This window comes from Peromyscus californicus, unplaced genomic scaffold (assembly GCF_007827085.1).
Source record: "Peromyscus californicus insignis strain IS unplaced genomic scaffold, ASM782708v3 Scaffold_18__1_contigs__length_77618521, whole genome shotgun sequence".
In the NCBI taxonomy this organism is placed as follows: Eukaryota; Metazoa; Chordata; class Mammalia; order Rodentia; family Cricetidae; genus Peromyscus; species Peromyscus californicus.
The window spans coordinates 55,519,294-55,537,866 of record NW_026294480.1 but is presented as its reverse complement, the minus strand read 5'-3'; the positions used below and the strand labels follow the sequence as shown (position 1 = coordinate 55,537,866).

General features: G+C 43.3%; 1 protein-coding gene across 6 annotated transcripts in view; it reads right to left on the bottom strand.

Moving 5' to 3' along the window:
- Positions 1-18,573, bottom strand: part of Arhgef28 (Rho guanine nucleotide exchange factor 28) — a 300,377-nt gene that overhangs the window by 77,008 nt on the left and 204,796 nt on the right. For all 6 annotated transcript variants that reach the window (XM_052743476.1, XM_052743480.1, XM_052743477.1 and 3 more), the window contains 5 exons: positions 14,711-14,915; positions 11,680-11,791; positions 7,640-7,682; positions 4,635-4,758; positions 4,221-4,353 (listed from right to left, as the gene is read on the bottom strand). In XM_052743476.1, the coding sequence (XP_052599436.1) occupies positions 4,221-4,353; positions 4,635-4,758; positions 7,640-7,682; positions 11,680-11,791; positions 14,711-14,915 (617 nt within the window). The remainder of the gene's footprint in view (positions 1-4,220; positions 4,354-4,634; positions 4,759-7,639; positions 7,683-11,679; positions 11,792-14,710; positions 14,916-18,573) is intronic.

Below are 18,573 nucleotides of genomic sequence, written 5' to 3'. Positions count from 1 at the left end.
AGTAGGGATACAAACAAAGGACTCAGATCTCACAGGCCTCAGACTCTCCCGCAGTAGCAGTAAATGCTCAACAGTACTGGACCTTGTAGACAGGAGCTTGAAGGGAAAGACTTTGGGCTAAGGTTTCATTTAGCCATGTAAATTATATTTTGAGTATGAAATAAGCAACGTGCTTATTTATTTCAGTAAACTATCCCATCTCATCCTATCCTGAGAGAAGAATCAGAAGTAAAGACTAAAGAATGGATTGACAAAGGGTTTTTTTCATTTTTGAAGATTTATTTTTATTAATTATGTCTATGTGTCTGTATGTGGGAATGCTCAGTTGAGCGAAGGTGCTCACAGAGGCCAGGGGCATCAGGTCCCCCTGGAGCTGGAGTTACAGGTGGTTAAAAGCTGCCCAGCATGGGTTCTGGAAACCAAACTCAGGTCCTCTACAAGAACAGCATTCACTCTTAGCCACTGAGGCATCTCTCCAGGCTAAAAGTAAGTAGTAACCCAGGCTAAAAAGAGAAAGCTGGGTTTGGTGGTGTACATTTATAATCTCAGTACTTGGGAGATGGAGGCAGTAGGATCAGGAGCTCAAAGTAACCTTAGATACATAGTAAGTTTGAGGACAGCCTGGGCTACAAGAAACCCTAGCTTGACAAAACAAAAAGAGATAGGAAGAGAGAACAGACAGAAGGAAGGGAGGGAGGGAGAGATGGAGGGAGGAGAGGTTTTAAGGCTACTGTAAGTATACACACAGAAGTGAAAGAAAACACCGAACTGCTCTTGAAGCATCAAAGTCATTCCTGAAATGTTCAGCCTACAATGTCAAAGAGAACGCAACAATGCAACAATTGGGTTGTATATAACCAAGAGAGGCAGAAGGAAGCTCACGTAAGGAAGATAAAACTGTATTAAATTATGAGCCTTGCACAGCCATAACACTATCATTAGTAGATATTAAAAGCCCTTATCTTGCCAAATTGCAGGAGACAATAAAAGCAAACGACACATGGTCTAAAGCACTGAGCCAGACAGCAAGAAAAACAGCCAGGAACTATCGAAGATAGTTGGCAGCAGTAAAATTAAATGTAAATAAGAAAAACCCTTTGTTATAAAAACAAGATCTTTCCGTTACATTACAGATTCTCTCTAGCTAAATTAAAGACATACACCCCCAAATGAAAACCACAGGAACGGCTAAGGGACACACAGAGAAAGGAAAAGCAAGAGGAACCTTAATTTGAAACCAGCAGAACTCAGTACAAAAGGCAAGAAAGGACATCAAAGTGCAGCAATATTAATTAAAGTTTGTCTGCGAGGAATGTTGCATCAAAACACAAGCAACTAAGCCCAGGCATACACGAGACTATTACAGAACTGCAATGTTTATGAACTGTTAGCATCTCAGACTCTAACAGAGAAAATGGCACTAAGGTTTTGAGTACTTCTACAATGTACTGTTTCACATCGTATTTGTCTGCAAGATTAGAGCTATTAACTCTTATACACAGACAATGATTATCCACCTAACACAGTGGAGACCGTTGTAGTCTACTACCCAATGTCAAAATGTAATATTAATCCAAGTTTAAGTGACCAACACTCCCCTCCCAGTGAAGACCTTATAACCCCAACTAATTCTAAAAACCACTGTGTACACTTTAACTCACATACTGGTTATAGAATTCAATCTAAGGGAGTAATCAGTAATGCAGACAGAGCTGTGTGAAAATAAATGTTCATTTATAGTGTGAAACTATAGGAAAAAAGTAAGTGTACAATGAGAAATAACTAAATACTCTTGATGTTATCATCAAATGAAATCCCAGCATTAAAGACTGATGCGAACTTGTTAGGGTTAGAAGCGACTATTAGTAATTAAATGCTAAGAGAAGGAGAATCACATCCGGGGATGAGCCCTCTAAGTGGCTATCCTGTGCCAGGGGCTCAGCCCTCAAAATAAGCGCAATACTAAACGGACTCAGGTTGAATCTGTATATTTATATGTGTGTATACATGGAAAAACAGTAATTACAGAAACACTACATGAGAGAATAGAGGGGGGCCTGGAGGTAGAGGGAGGGTAACAGTCAGAGGGGTAGCAGGATATGACAGTAGGGAACTGAAGATGATGCAGGTATACTACATACATGTATAAAATGCCATAATGAAACTCGCTAGTTTGTACAATATTAAATGTACATAATGTGTAAAATGATATATTAATATTAAAGTTTTCACAGGTAGAAATTTTTTTAGATAATATGTTTCTATTCAAGCCATACATCTTCTGTCAATCTTCCTACACTTATTTTTTAAAGCAATGATGGATTTGATAACTGAGTATGTCTGAAGTACTTTCAGCAATTTCCGGCTTCTGCCGCAATGCCATCAACACGCACTAAATGGACTCAACAATGGTGGGTCTTGCTTACACATCAGTTCACCTCAGCAGACATTAATTAAGCCTAAGTGTTAAGGGTCAGCTTTGTGATGGCACCTATGAGGGCTATGAAAAATGACTATGCACCCCTTCCCCCTTCCAGAACTCATGGTGAAAGAGACAGACAAGGAAAATGGCACGGAGAATATGCCAGAACACAGACGGTGATGAATTATGGGGCCTGGGATTCAAGGAGGAGGGAAATGACAAGTTAGACACAGAGTGGTCGGGCCTGGGGCACTAAGACAAGAGGATGCCGGCTTGTTGGCAGAACAGTAAAGATGGCAGTTTGGCCAGAACAAAGAGAGCAGGGCCAGAGAAGAGAAACAGAGCAGGCAGGCCTTTGTAGCCACTGTAAGACATTAGACCTCCCCCTGGCAGATGCCTTGAGAGCAGCCTTATCTTATGTCCTGGTTAGTTCTTGGTCAGTTCAACTCAAACTAAAGTCATCTGAGAAGAGGGAACCTCAACTGAGAAAATACCTCCATCAGATTGGCTTATGGGCATTTTTTAAATTAATGATTGATGTGGCAGGGCCCAGCTCACTATTGGCCTTGTTGCCCCTGGTCCTGGGTTGTATAAAAAGCAAGTCGAGTGAGCCGCAGAGAACCAGCCAGTAAGCAGCATTCTTCCACAGTCCCTGCTTCAGGTCTTGCCCTGTTTGAGCTCCTGTCTCAACAATACACTGTGATCAGGATGTGTGAGGTTAGAAACTCTTTCCTTCCGGGGTGCTTTTGGTCACAGTGTATTGAGGGTCAGGCCGGTCCAGGGCCTTCCCTGAGACCCTGATGCATACAGAAGAAACTTAGTTCCTTGTCTAAACCCAGGTATACGCTTGGCAAGGCCAGTAATGGCTTGGGCCAAGGCCTTGGGGGAGCTACAGTTTTCTGGATGCCGAGAACGCGACTCCCCCCAACACACACACTTGAAGGGCTATGGTTAATGATCCCCAGATTTTGTGCACTCCGACTGACGGACTTGAGATAGCCTCTGTTCCCTTTGTGCGACATTGCTTGGTTAGCTTCCTGTTGATTTCTTCCCATTGTATGACAGTTTCTGCTGACTCTGCCCCACTTCCCCCTGCACACTGTGTAAAAGATGCCGTACTTCTTAATAAACTTGCTCGGCATAACACATAGCTTGTGGAAGACCTCCTGAGTCCAGACTTTTCCTACTTTCTTACTTTCTGATCCCCTGGTCCTTCCGGTCAGGAACCTGTCGTTAAAGAATGACCTGCTGGTCCAGGTCAATGGCGTTTATCACAGCAACAGAAAAAAATGAATACAGGTGGCAAAGGTACAAAGGGACCTATTGGAATGGTGGCTCTAGAGTAGTGGTGGGGTGACAAGTGGGTGGGTATGAAATACACATTGAAAAGAGATCCAACGGAGCTGCCGAAGGGCTGCCTGTCGCACGTAAGAGAAAGGGAGTCCTCAACAAACCCTCTAAAATCTTGTCAGGAGTATCTGTCTGTAGTGATGGGAGGATCAGCTTGCCAGGAAGCACCGAGAAGGGATCAAGGTGCTCAGTTTTAGGCCTGCAACATTCAAAAAGCTGTGAGCCATCCCAGTGGAGACATCCAGCAGACAGTGAGGGCGACAGGCCTGCACTGAAGAAAGTCATCAACTGTGGACAAAGAGTACCGAACAACCAGTACTGACCATTGCAAGGCAAACAGCTCGAGGGTATGTGAGGCCCTCACGGGAAGGTTTGTGTAACGCGTGAGCAGTGGCTTTACCCTTGGGGAGCTAACAGGATGCCCTACACACCGGACCCAAGAACTTACTGGCACACTGGAGTGACTCTTTCCCCAGGAGCGTTTTATCACAACCCGAACACTGCAGAACCCCGGCGAATGTTCCCGGGACAAACTGGTGTCGACTCAGTTTTTCTTTGTCTTTCGCGTCCTTGTTTTTCATCTTCAGAAGCAGCGGTCACAATAGGAAAGTGAGAGGGAAATGCAAAAAGGAAGCAGCTGTCAGCGGGCTTGAATGCAGAACGCATGCATCAACGTGAACTGACCCCTGCATGGGTACCTTAATATTCCTAAGGACCTGACAAGAATCCGTAAGAAAGGTGCACACACAATCAAAAGCAGGTGATCGAAAGGGGGCACATGTGGAAACTCCACTGACGGCTGAGGACTGAAGCCGCCTATACTTGATAGCAGGTAGGCACACCCCCCCCCCCCCCGGATTACCTTAGATTTGTTCCGAGGGCTGGTCATCCTGTTCATGAGGAAGCTGAACGTTCGGCTCACTTTGTACTTTTCAGACTCAGATTTTGCAGGAATGATGTACTCATCCCATTCTTCTTCTTGGATTCTACAAAGAAAGGGACTCTGTGACCAGCCTTTCTAGGCCTAACGGGGGCCAAAGGACAGCATGAAATACGACTGTATGAACATGGCTAGACTTTGTTTTAGGTTAAAATGGTTGCAAGGAGAAAAACAGCAGCTTCTTAACTAAAAATATATCCCTTTATATCCTTATAGCGGGATGAGCAGGCTACTAGATTCCTCAACTCTGCTTCTACTCTCCATGTCACAGAAGACTTTATCAAGAAACTATTAGTTCTTATTAAAAATCTGTAAGTTGACGGCACTATACCATGTTCTTCAGAATGCTATAAAACTATGGCATTCACTCCTTAGGCTCAGAGTAGAGGAGACTTAATCTAAGTGTTAACAAACCAACAAGGAATATTAAGGAATTAGAACCACCCCCCATCCTGGTAGAAGAGTGGAGAGCATGCACATAAGCCCCTGTTCGGGTATGAGAATGGGGGAGTGCTGCCTACATGCACATGCAGGAGATTGGTTCACTCTGTGCTTTAACCAAATTTGACTGTGCTGTATTCCTTTAGCAATTAGCTGCTTTGGACAAGAACTAACAAGTTTAAATGACTTCTAAATTTATAAAACTCTGAAGAAGTTCTTTTCAACATCCCAAAACAAAACATGTTCAATTTCAGATATCAGGTTGATGACCAACAGGATTTCTCACCATAAAGTCTTACAAACCTGGTTCCTCAGAAACCCGTGACACCTTTTTCAACAGGTAAACAGATATTTCAAATGTGTTAATATGGATCTTCAAATCTTAACCTTAATCAATTTTATTGATAACCTATTATTTTCAGTGAACTGGACTCAAAGTATTCAAGTAAGTTTCCACTATGCAAATTGAGGATCAACGTAGTGGTACTTCTTTTAACACTTAGATGCTTTAAGGATAGTTAATTTAATTAGATGGAATTAATTTAAAATGGACAGTCATTGGTATAATGATGATCTGTACTATAAAATTGTCAGTGAACTGGGAAAATGGTTTGTCTATTGCAATGAGCCTACAAGGTCTGGGGTAAGTCCCCTTTTATCTTAGGTATGTCCTCTTTTTTTTTTTTTTTTCAGAAACTGACCAGTCTAAGTAAAAGAATCCCAAAGAAGGAAGTTCTTTGAGTAATTACCTACAGGATGACTAATACAAAACATCAAGTGTGGCCGGGGACCTGCTTGGCATATCCAACACGACACCAGGAATAGAGTCAAGGAGAAGACAGATCTACCCTACTGAACCCAACTGTGTCCTCTAAGAGCATGAGTGAGGGGGTGAGACCAAGAGAGAAATAAAGGGGGATAAGAACGGCACCTCCCCCACACATGCCGTGCAGGTGACATTACTGTACAAGCCGTGACTTGACCAAGTGTTAACATGGCTTCTCTCATCTCACAACTGCCTAACAGAAAATATTCTTACTTTAAAAAATGTCTCAATAAGCAGCCTATTATTACTACAACTGCTGGAAAGACAGGATTCCAAAGACAGTGAACCGACAATCAAGATGGCTGTCAATGGGAGAACAGACTCCTTCAACATAAACGGCTTGGAACAGCAGGAGGCCCACGCGACCACACAGCAGTTGTCAGTTCCTGCTGCCCCGGCTGTCACCATCATCATCGCTGTCTTTGTTAATGCCATCCTGTCATCACTCCATCCTTCAACGGCATTCTTAGCTTTCCTCTGTGTAGCTGGCAGTTTCTGTTCTTGTCTGAATGAACCAAAGGTGGTTGTTTCTTACTGCTACTTTCATTGGGAGGATTAAAAGAAAACAGACACCTTCATCTGGATGTTAAAAAATTCCAGAGCGCTAGGATTCATGCCACCAAAGCTAAGGCTACTTCACCGCTTCCTGAAGAGCCCTTAAAGCTGACCACTTCTGCCCTTTCTGCCCCTTGTTCTGCAACGAGCCCGCCGCTGAGAATGCCAGCGAGGTGCTCAAAGCCAATAGAACTCGGCCATCTCACTTGCAGCCTGGTCTCTTCCCAGGCTTGGCCACGGCACCAGCCTTACATTCGAGGATAAACAGCAGGTTGTTGGCCTTAAAGCCTCAGATCTACACAGTAAGCAGAAGCCTGGGGGTGCTGAAGGCAGCACCTGTATCAAACCTAACACTGCTAAGCAGAAGTCCACAGAGGGCAGGGGCAGGCGTGTAAGTCCACAGAGAGCAGGGGCAGGGGTGTAAATCCACTGAGGGCAGGGGCAGGGGTGTAAATCCACAGAGGGCAGGGGCAGGCGTGTAAATCCACAGAGGGCAGGGGCAGGCATGTAAATCCACAGAGGGCAGGGGCAGGGGTGTAAATCCACTGAGGGCAGGGGCAGGGGTGTAAATCCACAGAGGGCAGGGGCAGGGGTGTAAATCCACAGAGGGCAGGGGCAGGCATGTAAATCCACAGAGGGCAGGGGCAGGGGTGTAAATCCACAGAGGGCAGGGGCAGGCGTGTAAATCCACAGAGGGCAGGGGCAGGCGTGTAAGTCCACAGAGGACAGGGGCAGGCGTGCTTATGCCATAGGCTTTCCACAAGGATCACCTGGCGAACTGTTGCTAGAGACTCTCTTAGTGGTAGAGCAGATCTAGAGGAATCCTGCAGCCCGTGAAGCTGGTGGTCCTCACAGCCCCTTGAGATGTTCAGGTCTGAAAATAACCTAAACCAGAGCCCCCAGGCCCCAGCCCTGCAGCCTGTCCCCTGAGGAGAGAACACAGACGTCTGTCTGACTACACTGACTCCAGAGAGGGAACAGTGGGGTTGGGTAGCTTATTACACAGAAACCTCTCACCAACTATTGGACAGATAGGAAAAGTGATGTACAGACATTTCCAAAGATACATCAGTGGACCCTGAAGAAATGGGAACCCTCAACGTACCTTTTTTCTCCTGGTGGTTCCGGAAAACTGTATGATCTCTGTTCTGTAAGGCACATAAATAAATAAATAAATAAATAGATAGATAGATAGATAGATAGATAGATAGATAGATAGATAGATAGATAAACAAACAAGAAAACTAAGATGAACAGCAGTCACTTGTTAGTCTGAGATGCACATGTTCACCAAACTTATCGTTTTATACATTATCAGTTAGGAAAAAAATGAGAGAACTGATCTTCCGCACCTGAGGCTTTATTGCTTGCCGTGGTTTGGAGGGGAAGAGGTCAATTTGGTAACTTCAGGGAGTGCATTAGCATCAGCAAAGGGAAGCCCATAGTTTGCAAATAGTACAGGAAAAGTGACTAATTTTGGATACTTCTCACTGAAACGCCAGCCTTATTTGTAACACTAATCCCCAAGACGGGGGAATCCATAAACTGCTGTTTTTCAGCAGAGCACTGAGGATGTCTTGAAGGCCAGCAAGCACGGGGAAGGGTCTGTCTTCATGCACTGCAATGTCACATCCTCAAGCAGCCCAATCAGAGATCCGCTCTGCGGCGGATGGGAAAGAACGCTTCCCGCTTCCGGTTGGCCTGGTGGGGTGAAGGGCAGGTTTCTGCAAGCACAGTGTCACCTTGTTTACAGAGTCGGAATACTTACTATGGGGACGAAGGGGGGCACTGAGTTAGACGGGGAGAAATGACGGAAGGGAGCAGGCACTGAGAAGCACACTACCCACAGAGCGGGGCGATCCTGCACCAGTACAACGCAGAGTGGAGGAAGAGGTGGGCACTGGAACACGGGAGGACGCGCCAGGTACATACACCGTGTAAATAAATACCCCAAGTTCTTGTATGTAACAGAACATCTACTTTGGGAAAAATCAAAGGCTTTTTATAGTCGTTGTAAAATGTTTTTCAAATTAAGTCATGATTCTGATAAATAAATAGGGTGACGATCCAAGAAAATAACCGAGTCAAGCCTATCAACTTATAAAATCCATTATAAAGCAACTGATCACAATCTAATTGGATTCCATCCATCGGTTTATAGAAACTTTTAAAGCGTGACATCACTCTACAAATTCTTAATGTAGACTATATTTGGACTTCATAGTGAGGTTATAGTTATTATTACAATATTGACAACATTCCTTTCTCTAGAAATCCACAAAATACCAAAGGAAACTATAAAGCTGGGCTTCATTTTAGGTATACAAAGGTTAAATGCTGAAGTTACTGCCATTAAACACTTGACTCAAAATAAATTAAAGAAAAAGAAGGCATGAGAAATAACAGCAAGTAACCCTTCAGAGTTGACAAGGAAGGCAGAATATGTCGAATAAGAACTAGAAAAGAGGGGCTGGAGAGATGGCCCTGTGGTTAAAGGATTTGCTGATTTCACAGAAGACTTGACTCTAGCTCCCAGGACTCATATTGGGTGGCTCACTGCTGTCCAGGTACCTGTACACATGTAGCACACACACATACACTCAGGCACATAACTATACATACAAAATAAATTAAGTATAAATAAAAGATTTGAAAAGAATGAAGAGAATTTCAGAGGACCTGGGTTCAATTCCCAGCACCCACAGGGTGGCTTACAACCATCTGTAACTCCAGTTCCAGGGGATCTGATACTCGCTTCTGGCCTCCCTGGCACCAGACATGCACATGGCACACATACATGCGTGCTAGCAAAACACCTGCATACATAGACAAATTAATAAAAAGGTTTAAAAAGAATTAAAAATAGTACAAATGCATCCTAAGTTTGGGGTATCTACATTATGCCTCATACAAGGAAGCATCCCCCTGGGGCAAATGGAGACTTAGTCTCTGTTCAAATAGAGAAAACTTTAGTATTATGCAAAAATTCATCAAGAGAGAAGTAACAACAAAACTAATATCAATTTACTTTTGATTCATTCTATCAAAATAAACAATAGACATTTGAATATGTCCTTGAACTAGACAAGTTTTCACACCTGGGTTTTGGTTACATAGACACAGTCAAAATTATTTCTTCTCTATTAGGAGGTAAATTATCCTCTGTAGCCCTATGGGTGTGACTGCCCCTTAAATAAATGGTATCAATGGAGATGCTGGCAACTGTACACTTCCTGTCCATTGGAATCCTCAATTCTCATTCATTCTCATTCTCTCTCTCTCTCTCTCTCTCTCTCTCTCTCTCTCTCTCTCTCTCTCTCCCTCTCCCTCTCCCTCTCCCTCTCCCTCTCCCTCTCCCTCTCCCTCTCCCCCCCTTCCCTCCCCCTCCCCTTCTCCCTCCCCCCCTCTCTCCTTCCCTCCCTTCCTCCCTCCCTCCATCCCCCCTGTGTGTGTGTGTGTGTGTGTGTGTGTGTGTGTGTGTGTGTGTGTGTGTTTTATTGTATCAAGCTAAACCACATGGTTCTAATTCTTACCTTCTGGATGCTTTCAAACTTCACTCAAATAGTCCTGTCTTTAAATACACTGCTTAGAGACAATACTTTATTTATAGACTATCTTTTTATTCCTTTTAATTCAAATTTAAGTTTTTGCTTAAAATTTATAACTTAGGGTACTTTTTCCTTAACAGTCAACTTCCTTTATACCATGAGGTCACTGATTTCAAAGCTTCCAGGTCGGAGAAACCACAGTGCTAACGGTGAGGCACCCATACTGCACACTGAATGGAAGATTCAGGTATGCTTTCCAAATAGCAATAGTGTGAAACTAAGTCATCAGCTAGTCTATTAATGAAAAGGTGTCAAGGTGCCATTAAAGGGACCTGAATCCAAGGTTGACAGGAGTCTTGGAGAGCCACGAAAGACCCATGAAACGAAGAGGGAAATGCAGAGCAAACGTCTAACTTCTAATAGCTGTTGTACCCGTTTTTATTCTCTCTGAGGACTTTTAGAAACATGAATGACCACTCATCCTTCTCTGCTAATAATGCATCCCAGAAGAAAGGGATAAACACAAAGCAACACTGGCTGTGTGGCTCATGTCTCGTCTGTCTATCTTATTCATGCAGCAGAGCTTGCTGGGATACTTAGCACATGTCAGCACTTTGGAACAGCATCTCCAAGCTTGAAGGCGAGCATCTCAGTATTGTTCCACGTGATGTCAACAATGCAAAATAGTAGTAAAGCCAGAACAAAGTAAGAAAGAGAAGAAAGGGAAAAGGGAAGATCCTTAAACACTGCATGCTGGGGGAGCTGAGAGTCCTGACAGAGACCTGCAGCTTGCTTTCGGATGGCTCAAGGAGAAAAGAAGGGCTTTGTCTGATGTATTGAAGTTTATTTTTTTTTATTAAACTATTATGCATTTCACACAGACACGAACACTCCCAAATCAGCCTATTATTATTACACAAGAATCTGTTCCCAGGAAGTATGAAGTAATTACATCTCAAAGCAAGGTTTAAATCGAGGCCACTGGAAGAGTGCAGCTCCCAGTAGAACTCTACATTGCTCATAGGTTTTCTATTTTTAGAGCAGAATTCCCTTTTGAAAATTAAACACACTCTTCCAATGTGCATCTTTTCTTGTAGCTACGCTACGTTTTCATAAGAGTTTATCGTATAAATATTGTATTTCTGCTTCCTTACATTGCTGCTCTTTCTCTGAATGCTGAGATGTAGTTACTGGTATTGTGAACACACTATTATTTCAACTCTCCCAAGGCCTGGGCTAACCGAGGAAGGAGCAACTCCATTCTGCCCTGCTGGTCTGCCTCTGAGGAACTGCCCCTAGCACTGTACATATAGGACCAAATTAATTCTCAGAATTTACTTCAGTAAAATCCTAAGGCCCTCACAGTAATATACCTGGAGTCCATTCTTGTTTGTAGCATCCTTGAGAGCAATGCTTTACTAAACAACAGAGAAGTGGGCATGTATGTATAATTATATCAAAATTGAATCTACAACAGCTGATGTCCAACAAGGAAAGGATTTTACTCTGCTTAGAAAAATCGGTTGTGGACTCAGAACTGAAACTCATCTGCTCTGGAACTGAATGAGTTCAAAGTCAGATGGTAGACATGGCTTACCTTCACCGGAACTGCACACTGTGAAATCACGCACTAGCCGGGATTTTCCAGAAGAGATCTTGGGTGATGAGCAGGAATATGAACGTGAGCGAATCCCCGAAAGCAGGGACTCCTATGAGAGACAGCAGCGTCACATAATCACCATCACCGAATAAAACCCCCAACCCATCCATTTTATCTGTGCAGTTATTTATTTGTCCTAGGAACTGAACCCAGGGTCTTGTGCATGCTGGGAAGGCACTCTATCACGGAGCTACATCCTCAGCCCCATGCTCTGCTGCTCATTTTGAGACATGCTCTCACTGAGTTGCCCAGGCTGGCACAGAGCTTGGGTAAGTCTGTCTAGGTCTCCCATGTAGCTGGGAACATTTTTTACACCATCTTCTTAATTATTTGTTCTGTTTGCCTCTGAAAGCTTTTCCAGGGTTGTCCTTTTCATCTAATGCTTAGATAAACTTAAGCTTTGTGGAACAGTTCTCTTACATGTAAAAGAATACCATTGTACCATACCAACAAGTTGGTTAAAAATGAGAAAATTAAGTCACATGACTTTTTCTCTGAATGTTCAACCATGGCTTTAATTTGTTTTTTACACAGATTATTACATTTTTTGTTAGTTTATACTTCCGCATTTAAACAAAATTATATACTGAAATCTCCTTCCTTAAGCAATTTTAGAAGGCAGAGAAATAACTACATCCAATTATAAGAGGTTTTAAGCTTTCAAATGGCACTTTAAGTTTATGTTAGCTGTAGCCTCGAGGGAAAGTCCATGTGAGTCCTGTTCATCTGGGCCCACTGTCTAATAGACTTTCCATCAGTACTTCCCAGATTGATGCTATCAATGATTTATATGACTTTAGTATCATTTCTTTTAAATGACCCACCATTTTTTGTTCCTGTTTCCCAATTACGTGTTATTTTTATTATTATGTTTACAACATACATAAAAATGAAAGATGGCAAGGTAATTAAAACATGGTTTTCTTACATGTTCCAGAAATTTAGGTGAATATGCAATAGAAATTCATTAAAGCCATTATGGTATCTAACTCCTACTCCACAGAGGCCTTAGCATTGATCCTGCCCATGTATTTTTGAGGTATCATTTACTGTGAGAGTTAAGAGAAAGGGATGCAGAATCCTTTACTAAAATTAAGCCATTACAAACTGTCCTGCATGAGAGCTGGTCCTGCCTATTCTTCCTAAGTGAAAACACATGGTTCCTTGGCAGTTATTGGCTAAAGAGCTCAGGGCAAAGCTGATCACAGAAGCCTCGCCTGGCTTCCAAGGGGCTTAGCTGCCTTATCTAGAAGCACCCACTGGACCCAGAAACTGAGTCACTGGATGTTGAGCTGTTCTCTACCGACAGGGAGCGGGCCATGTGGAGCCCACAAGATGCCATCCTCTTCATTGACGTCGCGCACAGCAACCATTGTTCACAACAATGGAACTCTGAAAACTGTCCAAACCCTTTTGGCGATTTATGCTGGGTAATTACAGAGGCAAGACAAGCTGCACTGTACAGCACAGAATCTTCTTTAGGAACTGTTTCCAAAGAGCTATGTTTCATTCCAAGGAATGATAAGGTTTGCACATTCTATTCAAAACTCAAAACTAGCTAGTACTAGCATTCACAACCATAGCCATTTCTTTCTTCAATAGTATTCACCCACACTTCTATTCTTATTACCCAGATTTATCATATAATGTTCAAAAGATAAGTATAGACTTCCAGGGTACAGAGGGAAAGAGATCCAGTATGGGGGTTAGAAGACCTCAATTTGAGTAATGACATGTGATCAACCCGGGGCCACCTAGACAAAACTCTAATCCTTTCAAAACATAAAATAAAAGTGCTGCTTATGTCTTAGATGGGCGAAGAAAAACCTCTGCATTTTGCACATACATAAAGTTATTTTGTATATTACAGGGTATACTGTGAAAGGAAGGCATCATCTTACTAGCCAACATGTTCTTGGTAGAACCTTGGCATTTCACACATTGTTTCACAGTAGTGGATACAATTTAAGAAGAAAATGAGTGGATTACAGCAGCACTCAAATAGAAAAAACATACATGTATAAGAGTTTGTCTTGAAAAACTAAAGTATTTATTTTTAATAAATTTATTTGTTTATTTTATATCCTGGCCACAGTTTCCCCTTCCTCCTCTCCTCCTAGTCCCTTCCTCCCATCCACCCCTTCTGTTCCCACCCCCCCAGTCCACTCCTCCTCCATTTCTGTTTAAGAAAGGGCAGGTCTCCCATGAGTATCAACAAAACATGGCATATCAAGTTGCAGTAAGACTAAGTACCTCCCTCTGTATTAAGACTGGGCAAAGCGACCCAGTATGGATAGGGTCCCAAAAGCCTGTAAAAGAGCCAGAAACAGCCCGAGTTCCCACTGTTAGGAGTCACACAAGAGGACCAAGCTACACAACTGTAACATGTATGCAGAGTGCCTAGGCTAGTCCCATGCAGACTCCCTGGTTGTGGGTTCTGCCTCTGTGAGCCCCAATGAGCCCATGAAGCTCATAAAGTTATCAAGAAGAGTAAAACTTCAAGATGGCAAAGTGAATGGCATTGGAGATTAGCTTGTGCAGCCAGGAACGCCCAGCAGATGTCACCTCTGACTTAGTGACATCACCTACCTCCTCGCCTGGACCAGGCTAAAGATTATATGTGCAAAACAAGCATGATCACTGAAACCAGCATCACCCGTCTTCCTCCCTCTGTGTCAGGAAGGGGAGCAGGGATATCATATGAAATAGTAACCTTGCCCAAGTACGTAAAAACGGCATGCACTCCTTGTGGGGCAATAACATCAACCAACTGCTGGAAGAGTTGTACTGATGAAATGGAGTCATGGAGAGTAAAAAGCAGATAGCACACGAGTCCCTACCGATACATATACAAGTACTTCCTCTGGGGGGGCAGAAGACAGATTCTGTCCTGTAGGTAGAGATGGGTGCACTGAGAACACGGTCTGTGCATTTACAACAAGTAAACAAACACCGAGGAGGAGGATACCTTGGAATGCAGAGTACTTGAGAGAGAAAGTGACTCGGTCCTGGAGATGTTACAGTCTGGTTCCGTGTTGGCCTCGAAAGAATCCAGTTCATCCCCACTGGGAAGCCCGGTTCTCGAGGAACTCTGAGAGCCCACAGCATAGCAGATGGGAGGCTCAGAATGCCCTTCCCCTTCACTGTCGGCAACCAGGGCATCCAGGCTGGAACTAGAGCATGAAATAAGTCACTTGGTGAGCAGTCAGACGACGCTGGTTTTTGTTTTTCTGTGTTCAGATTCTCTCACTGGTGTGAGATGCAATGGGTGGCCATGTAATTTCTCACTGATACTGCTTTTTATACTTTCTCCCCTGAGTCTCTTTTTAAAGAAAAATTTTTATATTTTTCTCTTCTTTGTGTGTGCACAAGTGGGGGGGGGTGTGCATGCGTATGCCACCTGCACACCTGTGGAAGTCAGGGAACAATGTGCAAGAGTCAGTTCTCTCCTACCACCATATGGAACCTGGGGATCAAATTCAGGTTGTCATGCTTGGTGGCAAGTACCTCTACCTGCTGAGCCTTCTCACCAGCCTTTTAAACAAAATTTCATGTGTCCCCCAAATGGATATTCCTACCTGGCAAAAACCATTTTGTTGTAGAATATTAACTTAATTAGGCAAGGATGTGTTACATGTGTTTATGCTGCAGAATATTACTTTAACTGTGTAAAGGTGTGTTGCTTCTGTTTATGCTGCATTTGTTTAATGCTGTAAGGATGTGTGTTTAATGATGTAAAGACGTGTGGCACTTGTTTCACCTTGCCTGCCTAAGGCACCTGACTGGTCTCATAGAAAGCTGAATGGCCAATAGCTGGGCAGGAGAGGGATAGGCAGGGCTGGTGGGCAGAGAGAATAAAAAGGCGGCTCAGGAGAGGGGAGAAGAATGAGAGAATGAGGGACGTGCCCCGGGCAGGAAGCCAGGCAGATGCCAGACAGACGCCAGACAGACAGACATAGAGAAGCAGCAAAAGTAAAATATACAGAAAGAAAGAAGGTAAAACGCCCCCGAGGCAAAACACAGATGAACAGAAACAGGTTAAGTTAAAAGAGCTCACCAGAAAAGAGCTAAGCTAAGACTGAGCATTCAGAACTAATAAGTCTGTATCATGATTTGGGAGCTGGTTGGTGGCCTAAAATAAATAGCCTGGTACACCATTTCAATACGTTACAAAAGTGGGTCTGATGGTGACAACCTCACTGTTTTTGTTTTGTAAACATAATTATTATCAGCAACCCTTCACATACTGAACATGCCGACGATGCCGACCCACGGGGCTGTTTGCACCGCAGCCTCTGGCCAATAACACAGGGAAGATACAGTAGGCATCCCCTCAGCTGGAAAGTCAGGAGGGCAGAGGTGAGCGTAAGGAGAGACAGCAAAGAGCTCACCTCAGGGGAAAAAGGGTCAGGGAGAAGCTGCATGTGAAGCCTCAAGCCATCGACATGAGATGGTCATTTTCAGAGACTTACTGTTAAGGATTCTGTCTCAGAAGGAAGTAAAGATTCTGCCTACTACAACGTTTTTCTTCCTATTTAACTTTCATAACCACAGCATCGAAGGACAGAATGTGACTGCCCACTTTCAAGGTTCAGTCCCTCAAAACATTTACATGTTTAAACCATTCCACCAAGCATGGTGGCCGTGGGTGGCAATGGGTGGCCATGGGTGGTCATGGGGGGCGGGGTGTTCCAAGATAGGTTCTTCTTCCAAGAACTCACTGAGTGTCTTATTCTTGGCACCGAGCAGAAAAGAGGATTGGAGGCACACTTCTACTTTACTTATTTCAACATCCAAATATATCTTAGAGTCTGTTAGAGTCTTGTTTTTTCTTTAATGAAAAACAAAACGCGATGTGAAGAAAATATTCCTGATAAACGTTAACCATCAGAGCTTGCTGCTTGTGGTCTCAGCTTGTGGTCTCTGCTCTGGTGAAATGGACTCTCACTGGCAGCCTGCAGCAATATGCTACTGTGGGTGCACAGCCTTCCAGTTACAGTACAAGTTCATCTCTAGGCAGAGGCCGTGGATGCTCAGCGTCAGAAAACAGTCACCACTTACAATCATATCCCATCAATGGGATGGGAGGTCAATTCACTGGGCTGTGATCCGAATGTCCCTTTACAATAACATAAACTAGAAGATACTAGAGCACACTCAATATGCCATTGCATAAAACTGCTTAAATTCCGGAGGAGGATGAGGGTGATGGAAAGGTGACGTTTTAAAGAAAAAATGTGGATTATGATGAAACAGAAAGGGGGTCTGAGGTGTGTAAGTTTTAAAATGAAACAAATGGTTGTTCCTTATCACCTAAGTTTTTGTCATTTAATGTTTTAAAATAGGTGTTTTACAGTTTATTTTTTCCTTTATTTTCTCAAAAGAGCTATGGACTTTAAGTAATATTACATCTTGTACATACTAAATTGTTGGAGTGTTTTCCAGAAAGTTGATCTTTCTGGTAAACAGTCGTAGAAGGAAAAGACTCACCAATAGAATCCAGAGTGTGAATGATCTGTCAGGGAATTCCAGTCACACAGGCAATGCCTCTGTGGCAACAGCTGCTCTCACAGCAATACCACTGATAGTGCTGTGCAGCCCAGGCTGACCTGGAACTCGCAATCTTCCTACTTCTGTCTCCTGAGTGCTGGCTTAGTTTTTCTGGTATTCTAAACAGGAAAAACTCTATCTGTAGCAAGGAAACGTTTAAAACTTCCTACAACAGGAACATGAAGTTCTGGGAATATTTTCATAAAAAGACCAGAATAACCATTTGTACTTTTTTCTGCCTTATGTTTCTCCAATGTCTCTTTAAATAACCCACTTCTTGAGATCTGAGGGGCACTTAACAGACCCAGAAGATTCTGCCAGGATGTATTAAATCACACACAGTGGAATTGTATGGTGTCCGGCCTACACTGGTGGCTTCTTATCCCCAGTATACAGGTTCAAAGCCCCAAAGACCATACAGTGCAATTAAAATAACTGCTCTCCAGCATCTACAAAACTGTAAGATGAAACACAAACCCAAGGTGAGGATGTTAGGACTTGCAGTCAAAATACCCTTCAACATCAATACTTGACACTTAAAAAAAAAAAACTCAGCCGGGCGGTGGTGGCGCACGCCTTTAATCCCAGCACTCAGGAGGCAGAGCCAGGCGGATCTCTGTGAGTTCGAGGCCAGCCTGGGCTACCAAGTGAGTCCCAGGAAAGGCGCAAAGCTACACAGAGAAACCCTGTCTCGAAAAACCAAAAAAAAAAAAAAAAAAAAAAAAACTCAGTCTGTATATCCATATAAAATACACCCAGTGGATGGTGTCCACGGACACTCATCCCCTCCCTGTCTCTTCTGGATCAACTAGAGCTCTTCTGAGAATCTGTTCATCTACATGCATGTTCATTTAGAGACAAACACATACACATGCGTACATGCTATGTTCACCTTGATTCATAACTTCACACGTGAAAATGAACACAGAATCACAGGGTTGGGATATGAGAGAAAATAGATTAGCCTCTAGAGAAAGTGGATACTGGCTTATTTCCTAAAGAAAATGGACATGGAGACACAGAATGCATGAACACACACAAATACATGTCATCATGACAAGAGTAATTTTTAAAAATGCTATTTCATGTGTACCAGAAAACAATAAAGCCTGGATGAGCCCACCCAACTTGACACACAAATGCTCACCAGTCCAGGCAAGGTCCATCCAGCCCGCTCGCCTTCTCTCACGAGTGGCAGCAACTGTCTTGAATTTAGGGAATTTTCCCTCCCCATTCTCTCCTTTCTCTTTATAGTTTATGCACATATGCAATAAATTGTCT